The sequence below is a fragment of the Geotrypetes seraphini genome, chromosome 4 (assembly GCF_902459505.1).
Source record: "Geotrypetes seraphini chromosome 4, aGeoSer1.1, whole genome shotgun sequence".
In the NCBI taxonomy this organism is placed as follows: Eukaryota; Metazoa; Chordata; class Amphibia; order Gymnophiona; family Dermophiidae; genus Geotrypetes; species Geotrypetes seraphini.
The window spans coordinates 190,499,364-190,520,629 of record NC_047087.1 but is presented as its reverse complement, the minus strand read 5'-3'; the positions used below and the strand labels follow the sequence as shown (position 1 = coordinate 190,520,629).

Sequence of the window (21,266 nt, the reverse complement as noted above, 5' to 3'; positions counted from 1 at the left end):
TCCATGCGCCAAATAGTGTATGACATCACCAGAAAAACAATTTTTCCGGCTGTTGCACCAATGTTGTAGAATTCTCTTCCCATCAACCTAAGACAGGAAAGTTGTCTCCCAAAGTTTAAATCAGGCCTCAAAATTTTTCTTTTCAGAGACGCTTTTGATACTTAGATTACGACACTCTCTTCTGAACTCCATTCTGTAAAATTCTCTCCTTTTCTCCTCCTTTCCCTTTCCTGTTTTTTTTCATCTTTGTTCTCTTTCCTCCGCTCTTCTCATCTGCAATCTTCTGCCTCTGACCCTCTTGTTTTGTCCAATTCCCCTCTCCTTTTATTATATGATATATCCGCTAATTGTTTTTGCCAAAAAAGGAGGAAAAATGATTGACTCGAATATAAGTCGGGCAGCTTAATATTCAAGAGCCCTGCCCTGTCAGGCTCTGCACCCAGCTCCCTTCCCTCCTCTCTCCCCTGTCAGTCTGTGCACCCAGCTCCCTTCCTTCCCTCCTTCCCTCCCAGGCTCTGCACCTTGCCTCCCCTCACTGCCCTGTCCATCGTACCTCCTCTGCCGATCCTTGGTGGTCCAGAGGTACAGCGGGTAGGAGCGAGCTTTCTGCACTCCTGCCCCACTACTAACTCGGTCAGTCGGTCGCTGCTGTGGCCGCCACGAGTTCTAGTTCCTTCAGTTGCTGAGTGGCACAGAATTCATGGGAGCCAACCAGGAAGCTGCTCAGCACCAAGCAGCAGCGCCAAAGCGCGCTCCTGCTCCGTGCCGCTCAGCAGATGAAGAAACCAGAACTCGTGGTAGCCACCAAACGACTGGGTTAGCAGCGGGGCAGGAGCGCGGAAAGCTCGCTCCTGCCCGCTGCACCTCTAGACCACCAGGTATTGGCAGAGAAGGTACATGAACAGGATCTGGAGGGGGGCAGGGGGCAGAGTCTGGCCGCGGCCTGCAATAAGTCTGGGAGGGGGGCCGCTGGCCTTAATATAAACCGAGACCCTAATTTTTGGGCCAATTCTTTGGCTCAAAAATCCAGGTTTATATCCGAGTATATATGGTACGTCTTTCCATTGTTTTTAACAATCCCTGTATGTCTTCCCTATTTTATATTTTATACAATTTGTATGGAAACAGCTTAGGCTCCTTTAGCGGTATAGCAAATATAATAAAACTTGAAACTTAACCACTAGACCACCAAGGTTTTAAAGTTAAAGTCTAGAGGGGGGCAGGGAAGCAGGTTGATTTAGAGTCAGCCGGGACAAGATGCAGGAAGGATCACTCCTGTCTCGTCTCACCACTGAACCATCAGGACTTCAGGCAGGCCCGCAGGAGGCCTGCAACAGGTCCGGAGAGGTGAAGGGGGGGCACAGACCAGAGGGCTCAAATATAAACCGAGACCCCCTCTCCCCCTTTTTGGGCCATTATGGTCCAAATATTTCAGTATATACGGTAATTATCTGAACTAGGTTTATGATTAGGAGCTGACTAGTTCTGTCCTTTGCATGCTCACTGAAGGCTCCAGATTCTCCCGACAATCAATGAGAGATGGGAGGGAAAATGAGGTGGAAGGAATGTCTCAGAAAGCAGCATCTGGTGCCCAGATAGCATCTATATCCCACCAGCTAGGCTCTGGCATTTTAATAAAAAACTACTATTCTCAGGGAGAATATTCAAAGAAATGAAAAAAGGAGAAAACCTGCACTAATGGCAACTTTAGCACTAAGAACCTATGTGCAAAGCCAAATGAATCATAGGGAAGGTCAATACAGTAACAAAATAAATAGCACGTTTTAGGTTTCACTAACTCTTTAGCAAAATATATTTAAAAACTGAGCAGTTGTTAACATTCTTTCAAAAGGAAAAGGAGGTTTATGAAATTGCTGTCTGTGTACCCCTCTAATAACTTTGGCCCCCTTTTATCAAGCCGTATTAGGGATTTTATCACTAGCCGCTGCAGTAATAGCTCTGACACGCATAGAATTCATATGATCATTGGAGCTTTTACCACAGCAGCCGATGATTTAAAAAACCCTAAAAGAGCTTGACAAAAGGGGGCCCTTGTTATGTGGTGTCCTCCCCATAAAAAAATTTTCAGGACACATCATGGGAAGGTGAGGACTGACAGTATGTTTTTCTTGAATCCACATGCAACATAAACTTTTTTGTATTTATTTGTATTTGTTATTTTATTTATTTATTTGATTCAATTTCTAGCCCGTCCTCCCGGGAGCTCAGAACGGTTTACAAGCCAACATTCATGGAAGTTACATTGGACAGTACATTTGGCGATACAATACAATGCAGTCACAAAAGGGCAAGGCTGGGTAATACAGTAACTTGAGGACATTCATAGGGAATTCTTGGAGGGGCATTACAGAAGATTGGGTGTCGCCAGCTGGTGGTTGTTGGCGGAGAGAGATCAGAAAGAACTCTTTGCGGTTGGACCTTTAATTGAAGAGAAAGGCCTTCACTGCTCTTCGGAAGGTCATCAATAAGTTCTGTGATCTAATTTGAGGGGGGAGTTGGTTCCAAAGCTGTGGGATGAAGAGGTTGTAGGAGCGTTTGCGGGCAGTTTCCATCAGGAGAGATCTTCCTGGGGGGATGCACAGTCGTCTCTCTGCTTCAGAGGAAATGCAAATGGATAGAAGAGACGGGAAGGGGGAGATGCTGGACATGGATGGAAGGGAAAAGAGAGGGAGATATTCTGTGAATGGATGAAAAGGAAAGGGGGAATGTACATGGGTGTAGGGGGAGGGGAAGGAAGAAAATATACATTGTGACCAGCCAGGTATCCTCCCTGCCCAGGTCCCAGTTAGGACAAAAGAAAATGGAGGAGAAAAGAAATCCCGGAGAGGAATTGGGAAGGGACAGGTAGTTTCTGAGCTTGATAATTACATTGACCACCGGGGGAGCTCAAGAGGCCCTTGGAACACTGCCAGGGCTGACACTGCAGGGCGTCGCCCCAAGATATTTAAACCTGGTGCAGAGAACAGGAAAGGAAGCCAGCTAGGGAGAAGCTTTAAGCCCTTTCTCCCTAGAGAGCCCAGGGAGCCAAGCAGGTGCAACAAGCCTATTCCTATGGAGGTGATAGAGGCTGGCCAGGCTGAGGAATTAAATTTTCCAGAAGAACAGGACATGGAATTGGAAGAAAGCCTGACAGAGTTTGCTCCTGTGATTGTTGAGCCTATGTAGGTGAACTTGACTTCCACCTTCAAACAGTGAGTGTTGTTTGTGCTTATGAACTGTTTGAGAGACTATTTTTTTGAATACAAGCTAAGGAGTGATTGTATTTTGGGGAGAGGTTTTGCATACATCCTGGGTGGGAATTTTTTGAAAGTCTATTTAAGGACTTTGTTTTGGCAAAACCTAGCACTCTCCTGACCTGGCAGTGAATGGAACTGGCCAGAGGCTTGTGAGGACTTTTAAGGCACTTGTGCTGAATGTATGCTATGAACTATTCTTGATTTGGGTTTTTGAAACTGCCTGCTTGGGAGCAGGCAACCCTAGGACTGGGAGGGGGAGCAATCAAACCCTCTGCCACAACTGAAAAGAAACGTTGCTGAGCAAGTTAATGACTTTATTTGGGACTGTTATTTTTGCTGGTTGTGGTTTGCTACTTTTTTGGTGTGTTTTTTTTATAAAGAACATTCTGATAAGTTTGGCATCCATTTTTGAAAGTCTACTTACCTGGAGGATAAAAAGAAATAAAAGCTGATATTATTTTGATATTGAAAAGTAATTGTGCTGACTTTTGCTTTCTGGTTTTCTTTTCTCTTGGGTTCCTGTCTGGAATCCGGTCCTGCAGGGTGGCTCCAGTCCGGGCCACACGTCGGGGTGTTATTTTGTGGGCTATCCACTGAGTGTGCTATTAAACACTGGTTTTGGAGTTACAGTGGGCCACAACATGAAGGGAAGGGAGAGAAATGCTGCACACAGATGGAAGGGAAGGGATGAGGGACAAATGCTGTAAATGGATGGAAAGGTAGGGGGCAAATGCTACATGAGATGGGAAGGGAGAGGGAAGAATGCTACTACTACTTATTAGGGGGCAGGTGCCGTCTTGGTGGAGGTGCCAGCATCTCTCCTCCTCCCAGTCCTTTCCTCCCCCTCCCCCACCACACACGGCCTTTCCCTTCCCCCTGTACCGCTAATTTTTCAGTGCAAGCAGCATCTCCAACTTGCTGCTTCAACCAGCCTCGGCTTTCCCTCTGAAGTCACTTCCTGGCCACGGAGGAAGTAAGGAGAGGGGAGAAGGGGAAGGGCAGAGAAGGACTGGGGTGAGTGAGAAGTAAAGAGGAAATGCATCATGCCCACCCATTCTACCCCTTGTGGAAAATCTGCTGTATGGCTACATCATTGTGGGGTAGTAGCTAGGGACATTTTTCATGGAATGAGGGTACTAGTATGAACGTAATGGAAAAAGTGACAGCAACTACAGCAGGCCCCTTCAATTACCCAAGCCACGCTACAGTGCCAAACTTTAATTCCTTGTTATTTGTGCAGCTTCAGTGTGTAGCTATCTTGTTAAAGTGCATTCTCATGCTTTCTAAAAACAGTTCTCTATATCAGTAAATGCACAGTATCAGGAAAGAGCATTCATAGGGCAGACCACCAAAATATTGCCAAGTCATTGAAGCAACCCACAGTCTACATGACTACTGCACATGGAGATGTCCACAGATATCGTCAGTTCTTTAATAGGCTATGCTGAGTCCCTACACTCTGTGCTTGAATGCTAGCTGGTATTTGAGGTGTTACTGCCCTCATCCTGACTCTCCTGTGCCCCCCAATTTATTACTAAAGTAGAAAACAGAATGGAATTAGAATTTCAAACAAGAAATTTTTTTATTCTGCATTGTGTGGTATTTCAGTAATATACATGGCACATGATAACAATTCACCCTTTTCTATCATCTTTTAACATTTTTGCTGCTATTCTGCATCCTGGAAAGCTATCATGTTAGCACAAGGTTTCACAAATGCATAAAAGCTAGTTTTATGGGTGCCAGGGGGTGCTGAGCGCCCTCAATACAAAGCAAGCTTCTTCACTGTGTCCATGGAGGGGTAATTTGTATTCTTGGCATCCCCAATCATTTTGAAATGTACAAATGCCTCATATTTCATGTATATTGATATGACGCTAAAGGGATCCATTTTCTAAGTTGCCATTAAAATAATGGCCTTAGAATGCTTTTGAGTAGGCTTTTCCCACATGGTAAAGCCCAATTTACCGAAGTAGTAAAACGGCCAAATTTCCAATTTTTGCATTAATGGCCAAGCACTAATTTAAACTCCATTTATAAAGAACAGTGTTACACTTAACACTGTGTCACCATTTGGTTTAAATCAAGAAATCGAATGGATGTCACTGTTTTGATACCTGATTGGCTGGGGTTAAATAATGACGTTCTAACCGCAGGAGATTTAAACGAAGAAACAGTAAAGTCGGGATGGTGCGGAGTAATGTAGAGGGGGTAATATTTTACCTCACTTTATAAACTGAGATATGAATAAATGCTGAAAGACTGTGGTGTTTATTAATGCTAATCAAGATCTGCTTTATATTTAAGGGACTTCCTTGATGAAGCTGTAAGGCAAAACATGTCGGATTGACAGGTCCCTTCCTGATACTGACGGAATGCTTGTGCAATGACCACCTAAGTTTAAGAACATAAGAAGTTGCCTCCACTGGGTCAGACCAGAGTTTATTTTATAAATATTTTTTTGAAAATATAAATATAAGTTTTTGCACAGTATAATAACTTATAAAGAATGGAGCACGACTGAAAAATATAGCAGATCTCATGATGATATATGTGCTTACTCTTCTATGAGATTAAAGACATTGAACTCATAGAAAGCACTTCTGAAGATCTTGCAAAATAATAGCTGAAACTTGCATGAAGATTGATATGTGATACTGACTCATTTAATGATATCATTATAAACATTTAGCACATGTGCACTTACCAACACCTATTCTATAGGTGCTAAGGCCCTGATTCTATAAAAGACGCCTACAGTTAAGTGCCTAGATCGGGACCCCTAACTTAATTTTTTTAATTGGCGACACCTACCAGCAAGTAAGTGTAGTTAGGGGAGGATTAAGGGTGGATTTTGGACATAATTTCACTTAGACTTCAGTAGGTGTCTACCTTAGACGCACTCATTTAAGCCAAGAAAACCCTGGCCTAAATCACATGGAGGGGCATTTTCGATAGTATGTATAAGTCTAAGGTTGGACGTTTTGGGCAGGAAGTCCATAAACCCAGGAGAAAAAGTGTCCATTTTCAAAGAGGACATCTATCTTTTATTTTTGAAAATGACCTAGGTATAAGTTTTGCTCTTTAGGACATCTACCTTTTTTGGCCATTTTCAAAAATAAAAACATCCATCTGAAAAATGCACAAAAGAAAGATTTGTCTGATCGGTGCAGAGAAATTTACCTAGACTTTCAGAAAGCCTTCGATAAGGTACCACATGAGCGATTGCTCAGGAAACTATGGAATCATGGGGTGCGAGGGGAGGTCCACCGATGGATTAAAAACTGGCTGTCGGAGAGGAAGCAGAGGGTTGGTGTAAAGGGCCACTACTCGGACTGGCAAGGGGTCACGAGCGGGGTTCCTCAAGGGTCGGTGCTGGGACCGCTCCTGTTTAACATATTCATCGACGACCTGGAGGCGGGAACAAAATGTGAGGTCATCAAATTCGCTGATGATACCAAACTATTCAGCAGGGTTGAAACCACGGTAGATTGCGAGGATCTCCAAAGGGATCTTACGACACTGGAAGAATGGGCAAAAAAGTGGCAAATGAGCTTCAACGTGGGGAAGTGCAAGGTCATGCATGTAGGGAGAAGGAACCCGATGTTCACTTACAAAATGGGGGGAACAATGCTAGGGGTCAGTAAGCTGGAAAGAGACCTGGGAGTGATGGTAGACACGACATTGAAGGCGTCAGCACAGTGCGCCACAGCCTCGAGGAAAGCAAACCAAATGCTAGGTATCATTAAGAAGGGTATCTCGACCAGAACGAAGGAAGTCATCCTGCCACTGTACCGGGCTATGGTGCGCCCCCATCTGGAATACTGTGTACAGTACTGGTCACCGTACCTCAAAAAGGACATGGCAATGCTTGAAGGAGTCCAGAGAAGAGCAACTAAACTGATTAAGGGTATGGAAAACCTTACATACACTGACAGACTGAAAAAGCTGGGGCTGTTCTCCCTGGAGAAGCGGAGACTCAGAGGAGACATGATAGAGACCTTCAAGATCCTGAGGGGCATCGAAAAGGTTGACAAGGACAGATTTTTCAATTTGAAAGAAACCACAAAAACAAGGGGCCACTCGATGAAATTGAAGGGGGACAGGTTTAGAACAAACGCAAGGAAATTTTTTTTCACACAGAGGGTGGTGGACACATGGAACACCCTTCCGGAAGCCGTGATAGGAAATAGCACAGTACAAGGTTTCAAGGAAGACCTGGATAGGTTCCTGGAGGACAAAGGGATTGAGGGGTACAGATAAGAGCAGTGGAAGGTTTAGAGATAAATGTAGAGGTAGGTATAAAATTAGTCAGGGACTGCTGCTCAGGCAATATGCCTGATGGGCCGCCGCGTGAGCGGACCGCTGGGCGGGATGGACCTCTGGTCTGCCCTGGCGGAGGCGACTACTTATGTTCTTATGTTCTTAAATCTCCATCAGCTGAGCCGGTTTTGATGAATCCTGCTGGCTCAGCTGAAAGGAATTCTCCCTGTCAGGATCAGCTAGAGCTTTAAACCCCCTTCCCTGACCCCCCCCCCATCATCATCCCCATATCCCCCAATATTCCTGCCTCCCCATTACCAGACACCCCTGACATCATACAACACCCCCCCACACACACATTACCGGACACCCCTGGTTTCAGGCAACCCCCCACCCTCACATCAGCGTACACCACCCGACTTCAAGCATCAGCACCCTTCACATTACCTGATATCCCTGTACCTTGCGCTGCAAAATTGGCAGGAGGGAAGCCCATACCCTCCTGCCTTCAGGGCTGCGTGCTACAAATGATGGGCCTTCCCCCTCCCAATGCATCGTGGAATGCAGTGGGAGGGGCCTAAGGCAATTTTGAGCCAATCAGGGCCATAGGCCCTCCCACTGCATCCCAACATGCATTGGGAGGGGGAAGACCCATCATTCGCAGCACGCAGCCCTGTAGGTAGGAGGGTATGGCCTTCTCTCCTGCCAATTTTGCAGCACAAGGTACTTGGGTGTCAGGTGATATGGGTGGTGCTGTTGCCTAAAGTCGGGTGGTGTCCGCTGATGTGGGGGGTTGTTGCCTGAAGTCTGGTGGTGTCTGCTGATGTGGAGGGGGTGTTGCCTGAAGTTGGGGGTGTCCACTGATGTGCGGAGAGTGCTACCTGAAGTCTGATGGTGTCTAGTGATGTAGGGGGTGTTGTCTGATGTCAGGGTTGTTCGGTGATGGGGGGATAGGAATGTTGGGGGATGTTGGGGGTTGGGGAGGAGTGTAGGGCTTCAGCTGATCCTGGCAGGGGGAATTCCCTTCAGCTGAGCCGGCAGGAATCCCTGAAACCAGCTCAGTTGATGGGGATTTCTCTGCCACGATCAGCTGATGGGAAGCCCTCAATATGCTTTTCCCCCCCATCTCTGGGTGATGGGAGGAGGTCGTGACCACTAGGGGAGTAAAGGGGGTCATGCCTTAAATCAGGGGTGCCCACACTTTTTTGTCTTGCGAGCTACTTTTAAAATGACCAAGACAAAATGATCTATCAACAATAAAATTTTAAAAAAACACAAAGCACACTGTACGAAGAGAAAATATGCAATGTCACCTCAGTAATAATTATACAAAAATAGACAAATATACTCCCTCCCATTTTACTAAACCGCGATAGCAGTTTCTAGTGCAGGGAGCTGCGCTGAATGCCCCTCGCAGTTCCTGTTGCTCATAGGCAAAATATAGACAGCAGATATAAATTCTCAAAACGGACACATTTTGATCATTGAATTGAAAATAAAATCATTTTTCCTACCTTTCTGTCTGGTGATTTCATGATTCTCTGGTTGCACTTCCTTCTTCTGTAAATCCAATATTTCTTTCTTTCCCCTCATCGTTTCGTTCTGTCTCTTTCTTTCTCTCTTCCCCTGCCCCCCCAAGCCATTGAGCCGATTTCTCCACTTCCCCAATTCTTTCTCTTTCTCTGCCCCCACCCCCCTCCGCCACCATGCTGATTTCTCCCTGCTTCCTCGAGCCAGGCCTGGGGCAAACAAGCGCCGAGCCCACAAGCCTTCCCCCACCCCCGACATCAATTCTGACATCGGAGAGGAAGTTCCAGGCCAGCCAAGCAGCAATTGGCTGGCCCAGAACTTCCTCTCCGTCGTCAGAATTGACGTCAAAAGTGAAGGCTTGTGAGTCCGGCGCTTGTACACCCCAGGCCTGGCTTGGGGAGGCAGGAAGAACAAGATTGTAAAGGCAATGCGATCGACTCGTGTTGCCTTTGCGATCTATTGGTCGATCGCGATCGACCATTTGGGCATCCCTGCCTTAAACCCTTTAGTGGTCATCTTGTCAGTTTGTTCACCTTTGGGGCACTTAGACCTGTTTTACTTTGGTCTAAGTTCCGGTGTGTAAGTTCTGCCTAGGATGTCCTGGAAAAGCTTTGTTTATTGCTTCAGGTGGAAGCCCGCCCAATTCCCGCCCATAACACACCTCCCAACATGTCCCTTTAAGCTCTGGACACACAGCAGCTTAGAAGTGCTGCTGCACATCCAGAAAGTTGGTTTTGATTATCGGCACTTGGACGCCCCTGCTATTAGGACGCCCAATTGCCGACCTAAGCAGGTTTTTAGACATTTTAAAACTGAGCTTGTTATTCAATTTAGATAGGCGCCTATCTAGTTGGATGCCTCCAAAATAGGTGTCTAACATTAGGCGCCGGTAACAAAATTTGGGCCAAAATCCTTAGGCACATTGGGGGGAATGTGCCTAAGGATTTTGGCCCAAATTTTGTAACCGGTGCCCAGGGCCTCCATCAGGGCAGTACTACCAGTCCTGCATTCAGGGGCCCAGAGCTGACAGGGGGCCCGGGCTCTCCCAGGGTCCTAGGCAGTGTTCTAAGGCAGGGGCGCCAGTAGCTCGCCAAGGCAAAGTGAGTCGATCACCCAGGACTCACTTTGTCTTGGCGATCTAATCTAGCCGGCCGATCAGTCTTCCTCTCCCCAACGTCAATTCTGCAGTCGGAGAGGAAGTTCGGGCCAGCCAATCGCTGCCTGGCTGGGCGGAACTTCCTCTCCGACGGCATAATTGACGTCGGGGAGAGGAAGACTGATCGGCCCGAAGCAGGGAGAGCATGCGTCGGGGTCGGCGTCGGCTTTGGGGCCTGTTATCCATTGGTGGGTCCTGTTCCCCGATGGCAGCGGCAGTGGCAGTGGCTTGGGGAACGGCAGGGAGAAAGAAAGAAAGGGGGCAGGCAGGGAAACAGAAGGAAAGAAGAAAAAAAGAAAGAAAGGTCAGGGAGAGAGGAAGAAAAAGTTGGGGGAGGGAATGAGGTGTGGAGGAGAGAAAGCATACAGGCTGATAGAAGGGAAGAAAGATTGGATGCACAGTCAGAAGAAGAAAGTGCAACTAGAAATCACCAGACAAGGTAGGAAAAATGATTTTATTTTAAATTTAGCAAAGTGGAGGCAGTATTACCACAGTTTTCAAAGGAATTTGCCCAAATAACTTAATAGTTAACTGAGTAAATTCCCAGAGATGAAAACTTCCCTTCACTTACTATGCACAGTTCTGAATTTATATCTGCTGTCTATATTTTACAATATGGTCCCCTTTTACTAAACCGCAATAGTGGTTTTTAGCGCAGGGAGCCTATGAGCGTCAAGAGCAGCACTGGGCATTCAGCGCAGCTCCCTGCGCTAAAAACTGCTATTGTGGTTTAATAAAAAGGATGGAGAGTATATTTGTCTATTTTTGTATGGTTGTTACTGAGGTGACAATGCATAGAGTCATCTGCCTTGACCTCTTTGAAAAAAACCCAGAATAGGAATGATAATTAACATTTTCTCAGCGTATAGTGTGCTTTGTGTTTTTTAATTTTATTGTTGGTATACCATTTTGACTTGGTCATTTTAAAGTAGCTCACAAGCTCAAAAAGTTTGGGCACCTCTGAGCTAGAGCATTGAAACTGTGTATTTCTATTTTATCCCCCCTTTTACAAAACTGTGGAGCGTTTTTTAGCACCAGCCGTGGTGGTAGCAGCTCTGATGCTCAGAATTCTATGAGCGTCAGGGCTGTTACCACTGTGGCTAAAATCCACACTACAGTTTTGTAAAAGAGTGAGGGGTTAGTTTGTGATGACATATTCCATACTAGGCGAAGGTGTTTTCTGTGTTCTGTGTGTTCGAAAGACATGGTTTCCTGTTAGGATTGACGGTGTAGGATTGATCTGTGCTGGTCTGGCTTGTTTAGTTTTACAATGGGTGTATTGATGTACTGCTCACTGCAATATGTAAGAATTTGCTGCCTTTTCCTAGGTACTCATGTGTGATGTGTGGTTTGTTACTAAAAATCATGTTTTTCTTACAGATGAGGGAGGTGCCCAAAAATGATGGGCCCCGGATGTTACATATGCTACGTACGCCACTGTATGTAAAGATACCAGAAAGCTGGCATAGCAAAAACTTTAAGTAAATTGTTATTCTTCTAAGTTTTGAGTATTTAACCCTCCCACAATCTCACGGGCACTCGTTTCAAGTTTCAAGTTTATTGAGATTTTGATTTAAACGCAATATCAAATATTTTCAATGCGTATAACAAAAATAAATTTGGGGAAATAAATAAAACCACTTGAACAATAAACATACAAACATATCCATAGATGATTAAAATTACATAAGGAGTACAAGGATAAACTACATTTGTTTAAAAATGCGTTCTCCGCGACTGCTCATAAATTTGTTGACTGGAAGGATCCAGCAATGTGGCCAGATGCCATTCAGGACAAAGACAGAGAAAGAATTGTGCAATTTGGATTAATGATGGAAGATGATTTAAAGCAAATGGCACAGTCTATGAGTAAAGATCTTGACGGACATTATTTTTATGAATATTTCCTCTATGCCAAATCACCCAATGGATGTGAGAAGATTTTACGGGACTGGCTTAGGTGGAGCATTAGCAGAAAAGTCTGTGTGTATTCGGCCCATGGAAGAAGGGGGGGGCATCGGGGGGGGGGGGGAAGGGGTTCGAGGGGGGCCCAATAGGATTGCTCAGTAAGGGGCCCAGAAATTTCTGATGGCGGCCCTGCCGGTGCCTAATGTTAGGAAAGTACAGGGAAATATATTAATGTAGTCAGAAAATCGCTAAATAGGAAGAAAAGATCAGACTGACTATGATAATAATAATGGATGTCAGTGAGAAGAGAGTAGAGCTACTGGTATTCAAAAAATGCTCAGAGAAGTGAAACCCTGAAGAGGGGTTGAAAACCACCTCTTGAGAGGAAGAGTTTACCATCCAATCATTGCATTCACATGTAGAAAATTACTCTCTGGTCACTGAAAAAATATGTTTTGTAACACTTATGTGGTATTATTCCAAAAGCTATATCAGAGACTCTCTATATGGACAAAATATGATTGCACTTAGCTTGCAGAAAACTTAGAAAGGTTAACAGTCTCAGGGGTCCCAACGTGGCCCCGTTTCGAGATGTTCTGCTTCAGGAGACCCAAACGTGTTTGTTTAAAGCCCTCTGTGCAGCCTTGATAGAAACAATTTTTTGCCAAGAGAAATCTGAAAAAAATGTAAATACATTGTTACAAAACTCCCTCATCGCAGCAGTGTTCTCTAGCTTACTGCAAAGAGAGAAAAGACTTGACATCATTTATAGCAAAACAATGAGGAAAAGAAGAGCTCATACACACATACCGGTCTTAAGATTCAAAGTTTCCAAACGACAAGGAGCACAAACCACCTCACCCGATTTATATCAAACAGAAGGGGAGGGGAAGGTGACCTCCGTTAAAACGTGATGACGTCAGCAGAACGTCAAAACTATTTCTGCTGACGCAAGCCAGCTGATGATGCACATAAAGTATGTTGAAAAAAGAAGAAAAAAGAAAAAAGAAAAAGACTGATCACAGAAAAAAGAGATCACAAAAACGCAGCCCACTCAATTTCACTGTTGAGCCCGTGTGGGTGTAGAGTATTCAATGTGTAGATCCACTGCTGTTCCTTACGCATGTGAGTAAGGTAAAACACATACCAGAGGTTGTTCTACAGCTGTGGGTTGAGACTCCAACAACAGGGAACGGTTAGCATACAGCCCCCTCTTGTATGCTTTTCGAATGACTCCAGCTGGATACCCTCGTTCTTCAAATCTTAATTTCATAACCTCCGATTGTTGAATGTAGTCTTGTGTGTTAGTGCAGAGTCTCCGGAGTCTTAAAAACTGTCCCACGGGAATATTGTCCCTCAGATGTCTGGGATGAAAGCTGTCATATTCCAGTAGATTGTTACGATCCGTGGGTTTACGGTATATGGTTGTTTGAAAATGTCCATTGGTTAGTAACACATTAATGTCTAAGAAAGGGACATCTTCTCACTGACATCCATTATTATTATCATAGTCAGTCTGATCTTTTCTTCCTATTTAGCGATTTTCTGACTACATTAATATATTTCCCTGTACTTTCCTAACGTAGTTGTACCTAATTTACAGGGTTCATTATGGCTACCATGGGGTGGGAAGCGCACACATATAGTGACCAACAAGCTAATGAATTATTAGCATCTTTTCAACTTTTTTCCACTGGGGAAAACATATCGATTCCTTCGGATTGGGACAACCTTGAGATTTTGCAGAAGCGGATAACAAGGGCAGAGCTTCACGCGGCCACTCTAGCGGAGTATTGCCGTCTAAAGCGTATACCACGGGGGCTCCGTATGCGTACAGAACCCAGACTATTTTTAGACAATGTTGCATTTCTAGATAAATGGAATGCTATTTTGAACAAGTGTTCTCTTGACTTGATGCTGTTAGTCATAGAAACTACCAAGACTGAACTACAAACTTATAAGAGTGAGTTTCAGTCTTCTAAAGACAGTTTAGAAAGTAGTTTACCAGTTGATGATTACACCAAATCACTTCAGGAGTTTAACACCAAGATGGATGGGTTCAGGGAAGACCTTAAGAAAACCAAGATTAAGAAACTCCGCCGTGATGAATTAGATTACACTAAGGGGTTTGTCTATGTCTGGATGGACAAATCCCGTCCTATTAGACGTGGCAATCGTCCCACATACACACAAACGTCATCTGACTCCTCAGATAACGATAAGAAGCAGCAGGTAGTGGTAGGGGCAGCTTCCTCAGTCCATTTTCAAGGGGGTCCAAAGCCCAGCATAAAAAGATCGACCAGAACAAGATTTCCAAAAAACCAGCCCTGACATCTAATATCTTTAATCTTTCCCACAGACAACTTACTTCAGATGAAAAGTCACTTCTAGACAAAGGTTTATCCTTTGTTCCCACCAGCACATACCATTCTTTTGATACCCGTATAGCCATTTTCAAATTCATCAGAAAATGCAGACTTAGAAATTTCTTCCATAATGAAAAATCTGACATGCAGAGCAGCTCCCCTATGGATTCCAATAGTCAGCCGGACTCAGAACCTATGTCTCATCCACACCTACAGGTTAAATCCACGTGGTGCCCTCCGGGCACAGTAGACCCTCATATTCAGGCTTTCGAGAACCTTGTACTTCAAGATATAGGGACTGTAGAACACCAGCAATCCCTTAGTAGATTTAACCTCTCCCGTCCTCAGTTGCTAGCTTTGAACTCTCTAGCAACAGACAACAGCATTATTATACGCCCGGCTGATAAGGGAGGGGGTATAGTCATTCTAGATACTGACCAATACGAGGCTGAAGCTTATCGTCAACTTACAGACACCACTTATTATGAGGTTCTTCACATGGACCCTGTAGGAGATATTCAGGATGTGATTTCACATCATCTAATCTATGGATTGGAGCAGGGCATTATTACAGATCGGGAATACAGATTTCTATTTTGTAAAAATCCCAGGACCCCTGTTATTTACTTTGTTCCCAAAATCCACAAGTCCTTGCAATCACCTCCAGGAAGACCCATAGTTTCAGGGATAGGGTCTGTATTGGAACCATTATCATCCATGTTGGATTCCTATTTGAAGAACAGGGTGCCTCTCGCACCTTCATATGTCCTGGATTCAGCTTCTATTATCAGATTTTTAGACACATTTCACGATGTCCCGGAAGGAGCTATACTTTTCACCTTAGACATTGCCGCACTGTACACTAATATACCCCAACGTGAGGCAATAGACATCATCAGAGCAGAATTATGCCTTATGGGTCTTTCAGACATCAGGATTAATTTTTTGACCACCTTGGCTGCCATTGCATTAGGCATGAACTATTTTCAGTTCGGTGATGCCTTTTACAAACAAGTAAAAGGCACAGCCATGGGAGCCAAAATGGCTCCGTCTATTGCCTGTTTGTATGTCTCTAAATTTGAGAACAGTTTTTTGTACCCTTCAACATATTGGCAACATATGTTGTTTTGGAAGAGATATATAGATGACATACTTGGAGTATGGTTGGGCACAGTTGATGAGTTGCACCAGTTTTTGGAATGGCTCAACAGTTGTGACGGCAATCTACAATTTACTATGACTATCAATTACCATCAAGTCCCTTTCTTAGACATTAATGTGTTACTAACCAATGGACATTTTCAAACAACCATATACCGTAAACCCACGGATCGTAACAATCTACTGGAATATGACAGCTTTCATCCCAGACATCTGAGGGACAATATTCCCGTGGGACAGTTTTTAAGACTCCGGAGACTCTGCACTAACACACAAGACTACATTCAACAATCGGAGGTTATGAAATTAAGATTTGAAGAACGAGGGTATCCAGCTGGAGTCATTCGAAAAGCATACAAGAGGGGGCTGTATGCTAACCGTTCCCTGTTGTTGGAGTCTCAACCCACAGCTGTAGAACAACCTCTGGTATGTGTTTTACCTTACTCACATGCGTAAGGAACAGCAGTGGATCTACACATTGAATACTCTACACCCACACGGGCTCAACAGTGAAATTGAGTGGGCTGCGTTTTTGTGATCTCTTTTTTCTGTGATCAGTCTTTTTCTTTTTTCTTTTTTCTTCTTTTTTCAACATACTTTATGTGCATCATCAGCTGGCTTGCGTCAGCAGAAATAGTTTTGACGTTCTGCTGACGTCATCACGTTTTAACGGAGGTCACCTTCCCCTCCCCTTCTGTTTGATATAAATCGGGTGAGGTGGTTTGTGCTCCTTGTCGTTTGGAAACTTTGAATCTTAAGACCGGTATGTGTGTATGAGCTCTTCTTTTCCTCATTGTTTTGCTATAAATGATGTCAAGTCTTTTCTCTCTTTGCAGTAAGCTAGAGAACACTGCTGCGATGAGGGAGTTTTGTAACAATGTATTTACATTTTTTTCAGATTTCTCTTGGCAAAAAATTGTTTCTATCAAGGCTGCACAGAGGGCTTTAAACAAACACGTTTGGGTCTCCTGAAGCAGAACATCTCGAAACGGGGCCACGTTGGGACCCCTGAGACTGTTAACCTTTCTAAGTTTTCTGCAAGCTAAGTGCAATCATATTTTGTCCATATAGAGAGTCTCTGATATAGCTTTTGGAATAATACCACATAAGTGTTACAAAACATATTTTTTCAGTGACCAGAGAGTAATTTTCTACATGTGAATGCAATGATTGGATGGTAAACTCTTCCTCTCAAGAGGTGGTTTTCAACCCCTCTTCAGGGTTTCACTTCTCTGAGCATTTTTTGAATACCAGTAGCTCTACTCTCTTCTCACTGACATCCATTATTATTATCATAGTCAGTCTGATCTTTTGGTGCCTAATGTTAGACACCTATCTTGGAGGCGTCCAACTAGATAGGCGCCTATCTAAATTGAATAACAAGCTCAATTAAGCTTTTTAATCAGCAATAATTGAAACTTAGGCGCCTATCAAGAAAGAGCGATTCTGTATCAAGGCGCCTTTAAAATTTTAGGCGGCCTACAAAAAAATAGGCGCTATGCATGTTAGATGTGGGCATGGCTTCGTGTTAGGCGCCTTGTTACAGAATCGCCGCTCTTAAGCGTGCTTAAGCGCTCGCATGGGCACCTAACTTTTAGTTGTGCCTAGAGCTGGCCTATTTATTGGGCGCCTCCAAAATAGGTGCTCAAATAGGTTCCGCTCAGCGCGATTCACTAAACAGCAGCCAATTTTACTTGAATCGCAGTGAACGGTGCCTATATAGGCGCCTAACTTTTGGGCGCTTCCTATAGAATTTTCCCTTTAATGCCTACCAGAGCCTAAGAACACTTGGGCACCACTAGGCACAATTCTATAGATGGCACCTAGCAGGTGATTGACAGCCTACAAATTAGGCATTGTTGGCTTTTCTCTAGCATATAATAATCTCTTCTCCTGATTACATCCCCTCTTTTTATGCTTTGTAAACTCTTTCTCTTCTCTCTTCCCATATTTTTTAAACTCTGTAAACCGTGTCGAGCTCCACTTCAGTGGAGAAGATGCGGTATATAAACCTAAGGCTTAGTTTAGTTTAGTTTATAGAATCAGGCCCTAAGGGCTCATGCACTAATCCTGTGCTAACCAGTTAGGACTAGATTTAATAAATGATACCCATATTTGGGCGCCCAAAAATATCAGCTCAGAGCTCTGAATTGTTCGTTGTTTATAATATAATACCGCAGTTTTCTGCAAAGAATCTATGCAGTTTACAATAAGATTAAGATCAAGCTCTTGAGGTTACATTGTTAAAAGGAGTGTTGGTTTTAGAAAGAAGGAGTGAAGGATAAGAACGAGGCTATAGGGAGAAGAGATATGTGTCTTTAGTTTCTTCTAGAAACTTAGAGCTGATTTTCTTGCCAAACTTTGGGTGTAAGAATTTACTCCAACTGAAACTTGATGTAAATCCAGACATATAAGTTAGGCATGGATCCCTGGTATTCTGTAATACTGCACACTAGAGAATGATATGGGGACAAATCTTTCCCTGTCCCCGCAAGGAACTCATTTTCCCATCCCCACGAGTTCTTTCCTGTCTCTGCCCCATTCCTGCAAGCTCTGTCCTCATCTGCACAAGCCTCAAACACTTTAAAGTCATAAGTGTTCGAGGCTTGTGCGGTTAAGGCAGAGCTTACAGGAATGGGATGGGGTCAGCGACAAAACTCAAGGGAACGGGATGGGAAAATTGAGTTCCTATGGGGATGGGGACAAATTTGTCCCTGTGTCATTCTCTACTGCACACATCTTTAGTGAATGCCCCTGACCTGCATATGCTTTCCCCATGGCCATGCCCCTGAGTTATGCACTAAAAGATTTGTTAGCATTCAAATATTGACACTAATTGGCTCATTAGCATCCCAGGATCACTCGCAATTTTGCACACAGAAATTTGGCAACATTTATAGAATTTCCCTTTTAGCACATGGTAATCCTGCTGCACTGAATATAATAAGAAAACCTACTCTCAGCCCCTAGACATGCCCTTCCAACAAAAGTTCAAAAATATTTTTTTAGCGTGTGGTTAGTTCACTGATATGCAACTTAATGCAGTTAGCAGTGGCATAGTAAGGGCGAATGGCGCCCCTCCCCCCCAACAACGCATGTGCTCCCTTCTCTTTCTCCGTATCTTTTTAACTTCTCCGGCATGAGCAGCATGCTCACATCGGTGTCGGCGCGCACTTTGATGTCGCTGTCTAGGCGCAGGTTCTGGAAGTGACGTCAGAGAGAGCTCCGATGCCGATGCGGGCAGCAACCTCGCCCCGGGCAAGTAAAAAAAAGGGACGGGGGAAGGCAAGAGGTGCGCGTGCACGGCAAGGAAAGGAGTGGAGCAGGGGGAGGGGCAGAGAGGAGGGGAAGGGATGCCGTGCCCTTAGGACAGGGGTGTCAAAGTCCCTCCTCGAGGGCCGCAATCCAGTCGGGTTTTCAGGATTTCCCCAATGAATATGCATGAGATCTATTAGCATACAATGAAAGCAGTACATGCAAATAGATCTCATGCATATTCATTGGGGAAATCCTGAAAACCCGACTGGATTGCGGCCATCGAGGAGGGACTTTGACACCCCTGCCTAAGAAAGACCACTTCCGGGACAGACAGCACCCCCCCTTTCCCACACCACACCACTGGCAGGAAGCCTGAGCATGTCCCCTAATGAGCCTTTTGAAGCTGCAGTAAGCGTGTGCTAGCACTTATTGGAGCTTAGGAAAAGAGGACAAGTAAGCCCAGAGTCTGTACCCGGCACCACTGTTGGCGGCCAACTTAAGAGTCCGGCGATTGTATGTCAATCATGCATCGGTGCCGGGTACAGAATCGTACCGCCAGCAGAGGTACCTAAGATGTGAATTGCGCCTTCATAGACGCTTTAGGCCGCCTTACGCCCACAAGTTAGCCACGCCACAGTGGCATTAAACAGCTTAAAGCACCTAAGGAGGTGCTTCCGGTGCCGATTTTTTTAGGCGCCTTGAAACACAGTTAAAAACGTCATTTCAACTGCATTATTTTTTACTGAGTTTGGGCGCCTACAAAACTGGCGCTGTTTAGAGAATTTGGGCTGTGGTGAAGGAGCACACGAGAAGAGGGATTGAAGAAAAGGAATTAAATTATAATTTCATACTGCCCAATATTTGGTGCCATTTAACCGGCCAATAACGGCTCCTGGCCTGTGAAATAGCATGCAGCCGGTTAACTGCTAATATTCCGAAGCATAATTATTTTTAAGGATTCAAACTAGAACCAAAATGTTAACCTTCTTACTGTTTGTCATGCTTGCTCAAATAATAATTTTTTAATAAACCCCCAAAACTATAAAACTCTTTTAAAAACCTCACTATGTTCATCAGGGTTAGGACGTAGTTCTGCACATGCTCTTTTCCATGGAAACGCACGATCGAATCATCTACTGCCAGAAGCACCTCCATGTTGTAGTCATCCTTTGTGGCATGCCGCTTTCTGCGCTCTGCTTCCAAAAGCCTGTTCTCAATCAGGTCTAGTGAGTTTGGGAGCTCGCCCAGGTCAAAGCTGGAGACTGAAGGGACAGACACACACAAAAAGAGTTAGAATGCTGCAGTTTCTTTTTTAGATCCTCCATTTTTTTTCATGTTTATTTTTATACAAAGCCTCAGTGGTTCTTTATCAGCACTATTTAATACAATACCTAACCTCTACAGCAAAGCATGTAATAGGAAGAAAGGAATTTCAATGGTGGAGTAACCAAGCATAACATCTAAGATCAGGTAGGGTCTATACTGCCTTGTAGTAGGAAGGAAAACTGAAGAAACATAGGCCAGGACAATTTCATCTGCTCTTGTCTTATATTGTCTGTTTTTCAGAATATCAATTTACCTTTTTTATTTCTTCTTCTCCTACTGCTATATTTAGAATACTACAAATAAAGTTTAGATTAGACAGTGCCTTTCATCCAAAAAGAATTCCAATGTACTTGAACCATTTATACTTTTACAATTCAGTAACATACTGCAGTCATCTTCAAGTTTCAAGTTTATTAGGTTTTTATATACCGCCTATCAAGGTTATCTAAGCGGTTTTACAATCAGGTACTCAAGCATTTTCCCTATCTGTCCCAGTGGGCTCACAATCTATCTAACGTACCTGGGGCTATGGAGGACTGAGTGACTTGCCCAGGGTCACAAGGAGCAGCACAGGATTTGAACCCACAACCCCAGGGTGCTGAGCCTGTAGCTCCAACCACTGCGCCACACACTCCTCCTCTTAGAGGTTTATCAGTACCCTGGGCTGAAGGATGAACAAAACAGGATGATATCCAAAAGATTTGTCCGGATACCTTTGGGAGCTACCCAGACAAATCTTTGCCTTTCAAAATTTTGCCCTGCTAACCAGGTAAATTTTATCTGGTCTATTTGTGGGCCAAACAAAACTTAAGACACAATAAACCACACTTGGCCAGTTTAGAAGAGGCAGCACTTTGGGTATTCTGGGGCTAGGGTTTTAATTTAGCTGAATGGTACTGTATATCAGTACTACTACTACGACTATTTATCCTTAGTGTGCTTCCATGCCTCCGCATGCGCAGTAGGCTGATCTGTCTGAGGAGGAGGGGCAGCTCAGCACCCACCCACACAACCACGCTGCTCACGATTCAGTCCAGCCTG

General features: G+C 44.3%; 1 protein-coding gene across 2 annotated transcripts in view; it reads right to left on the bottom strand.

The window, feature by feature from the left end:
- ADAMTS14 (ADAM metallopeptidase with thrombospondin type 1 motif 14) overlaps positions 1-21,266 on the bottom strand; it is a 300,717-nt gene that overhangs the window by 158,361 nt on the left and 121,090 nt on the right. For both annotated transcript variants that reach the window (XM_033943070.1, XM_033943071.1), the window contains exon 4: positions 19,965-20,161. In XM_033943070.1, coding sequence (XP_033798961.1) covers positions 19,965-20,161 — 197 coding nt within the window. The remainder of the gene's footprint in view (positions 1-19,964; positions 20,162-21,266) is intronic.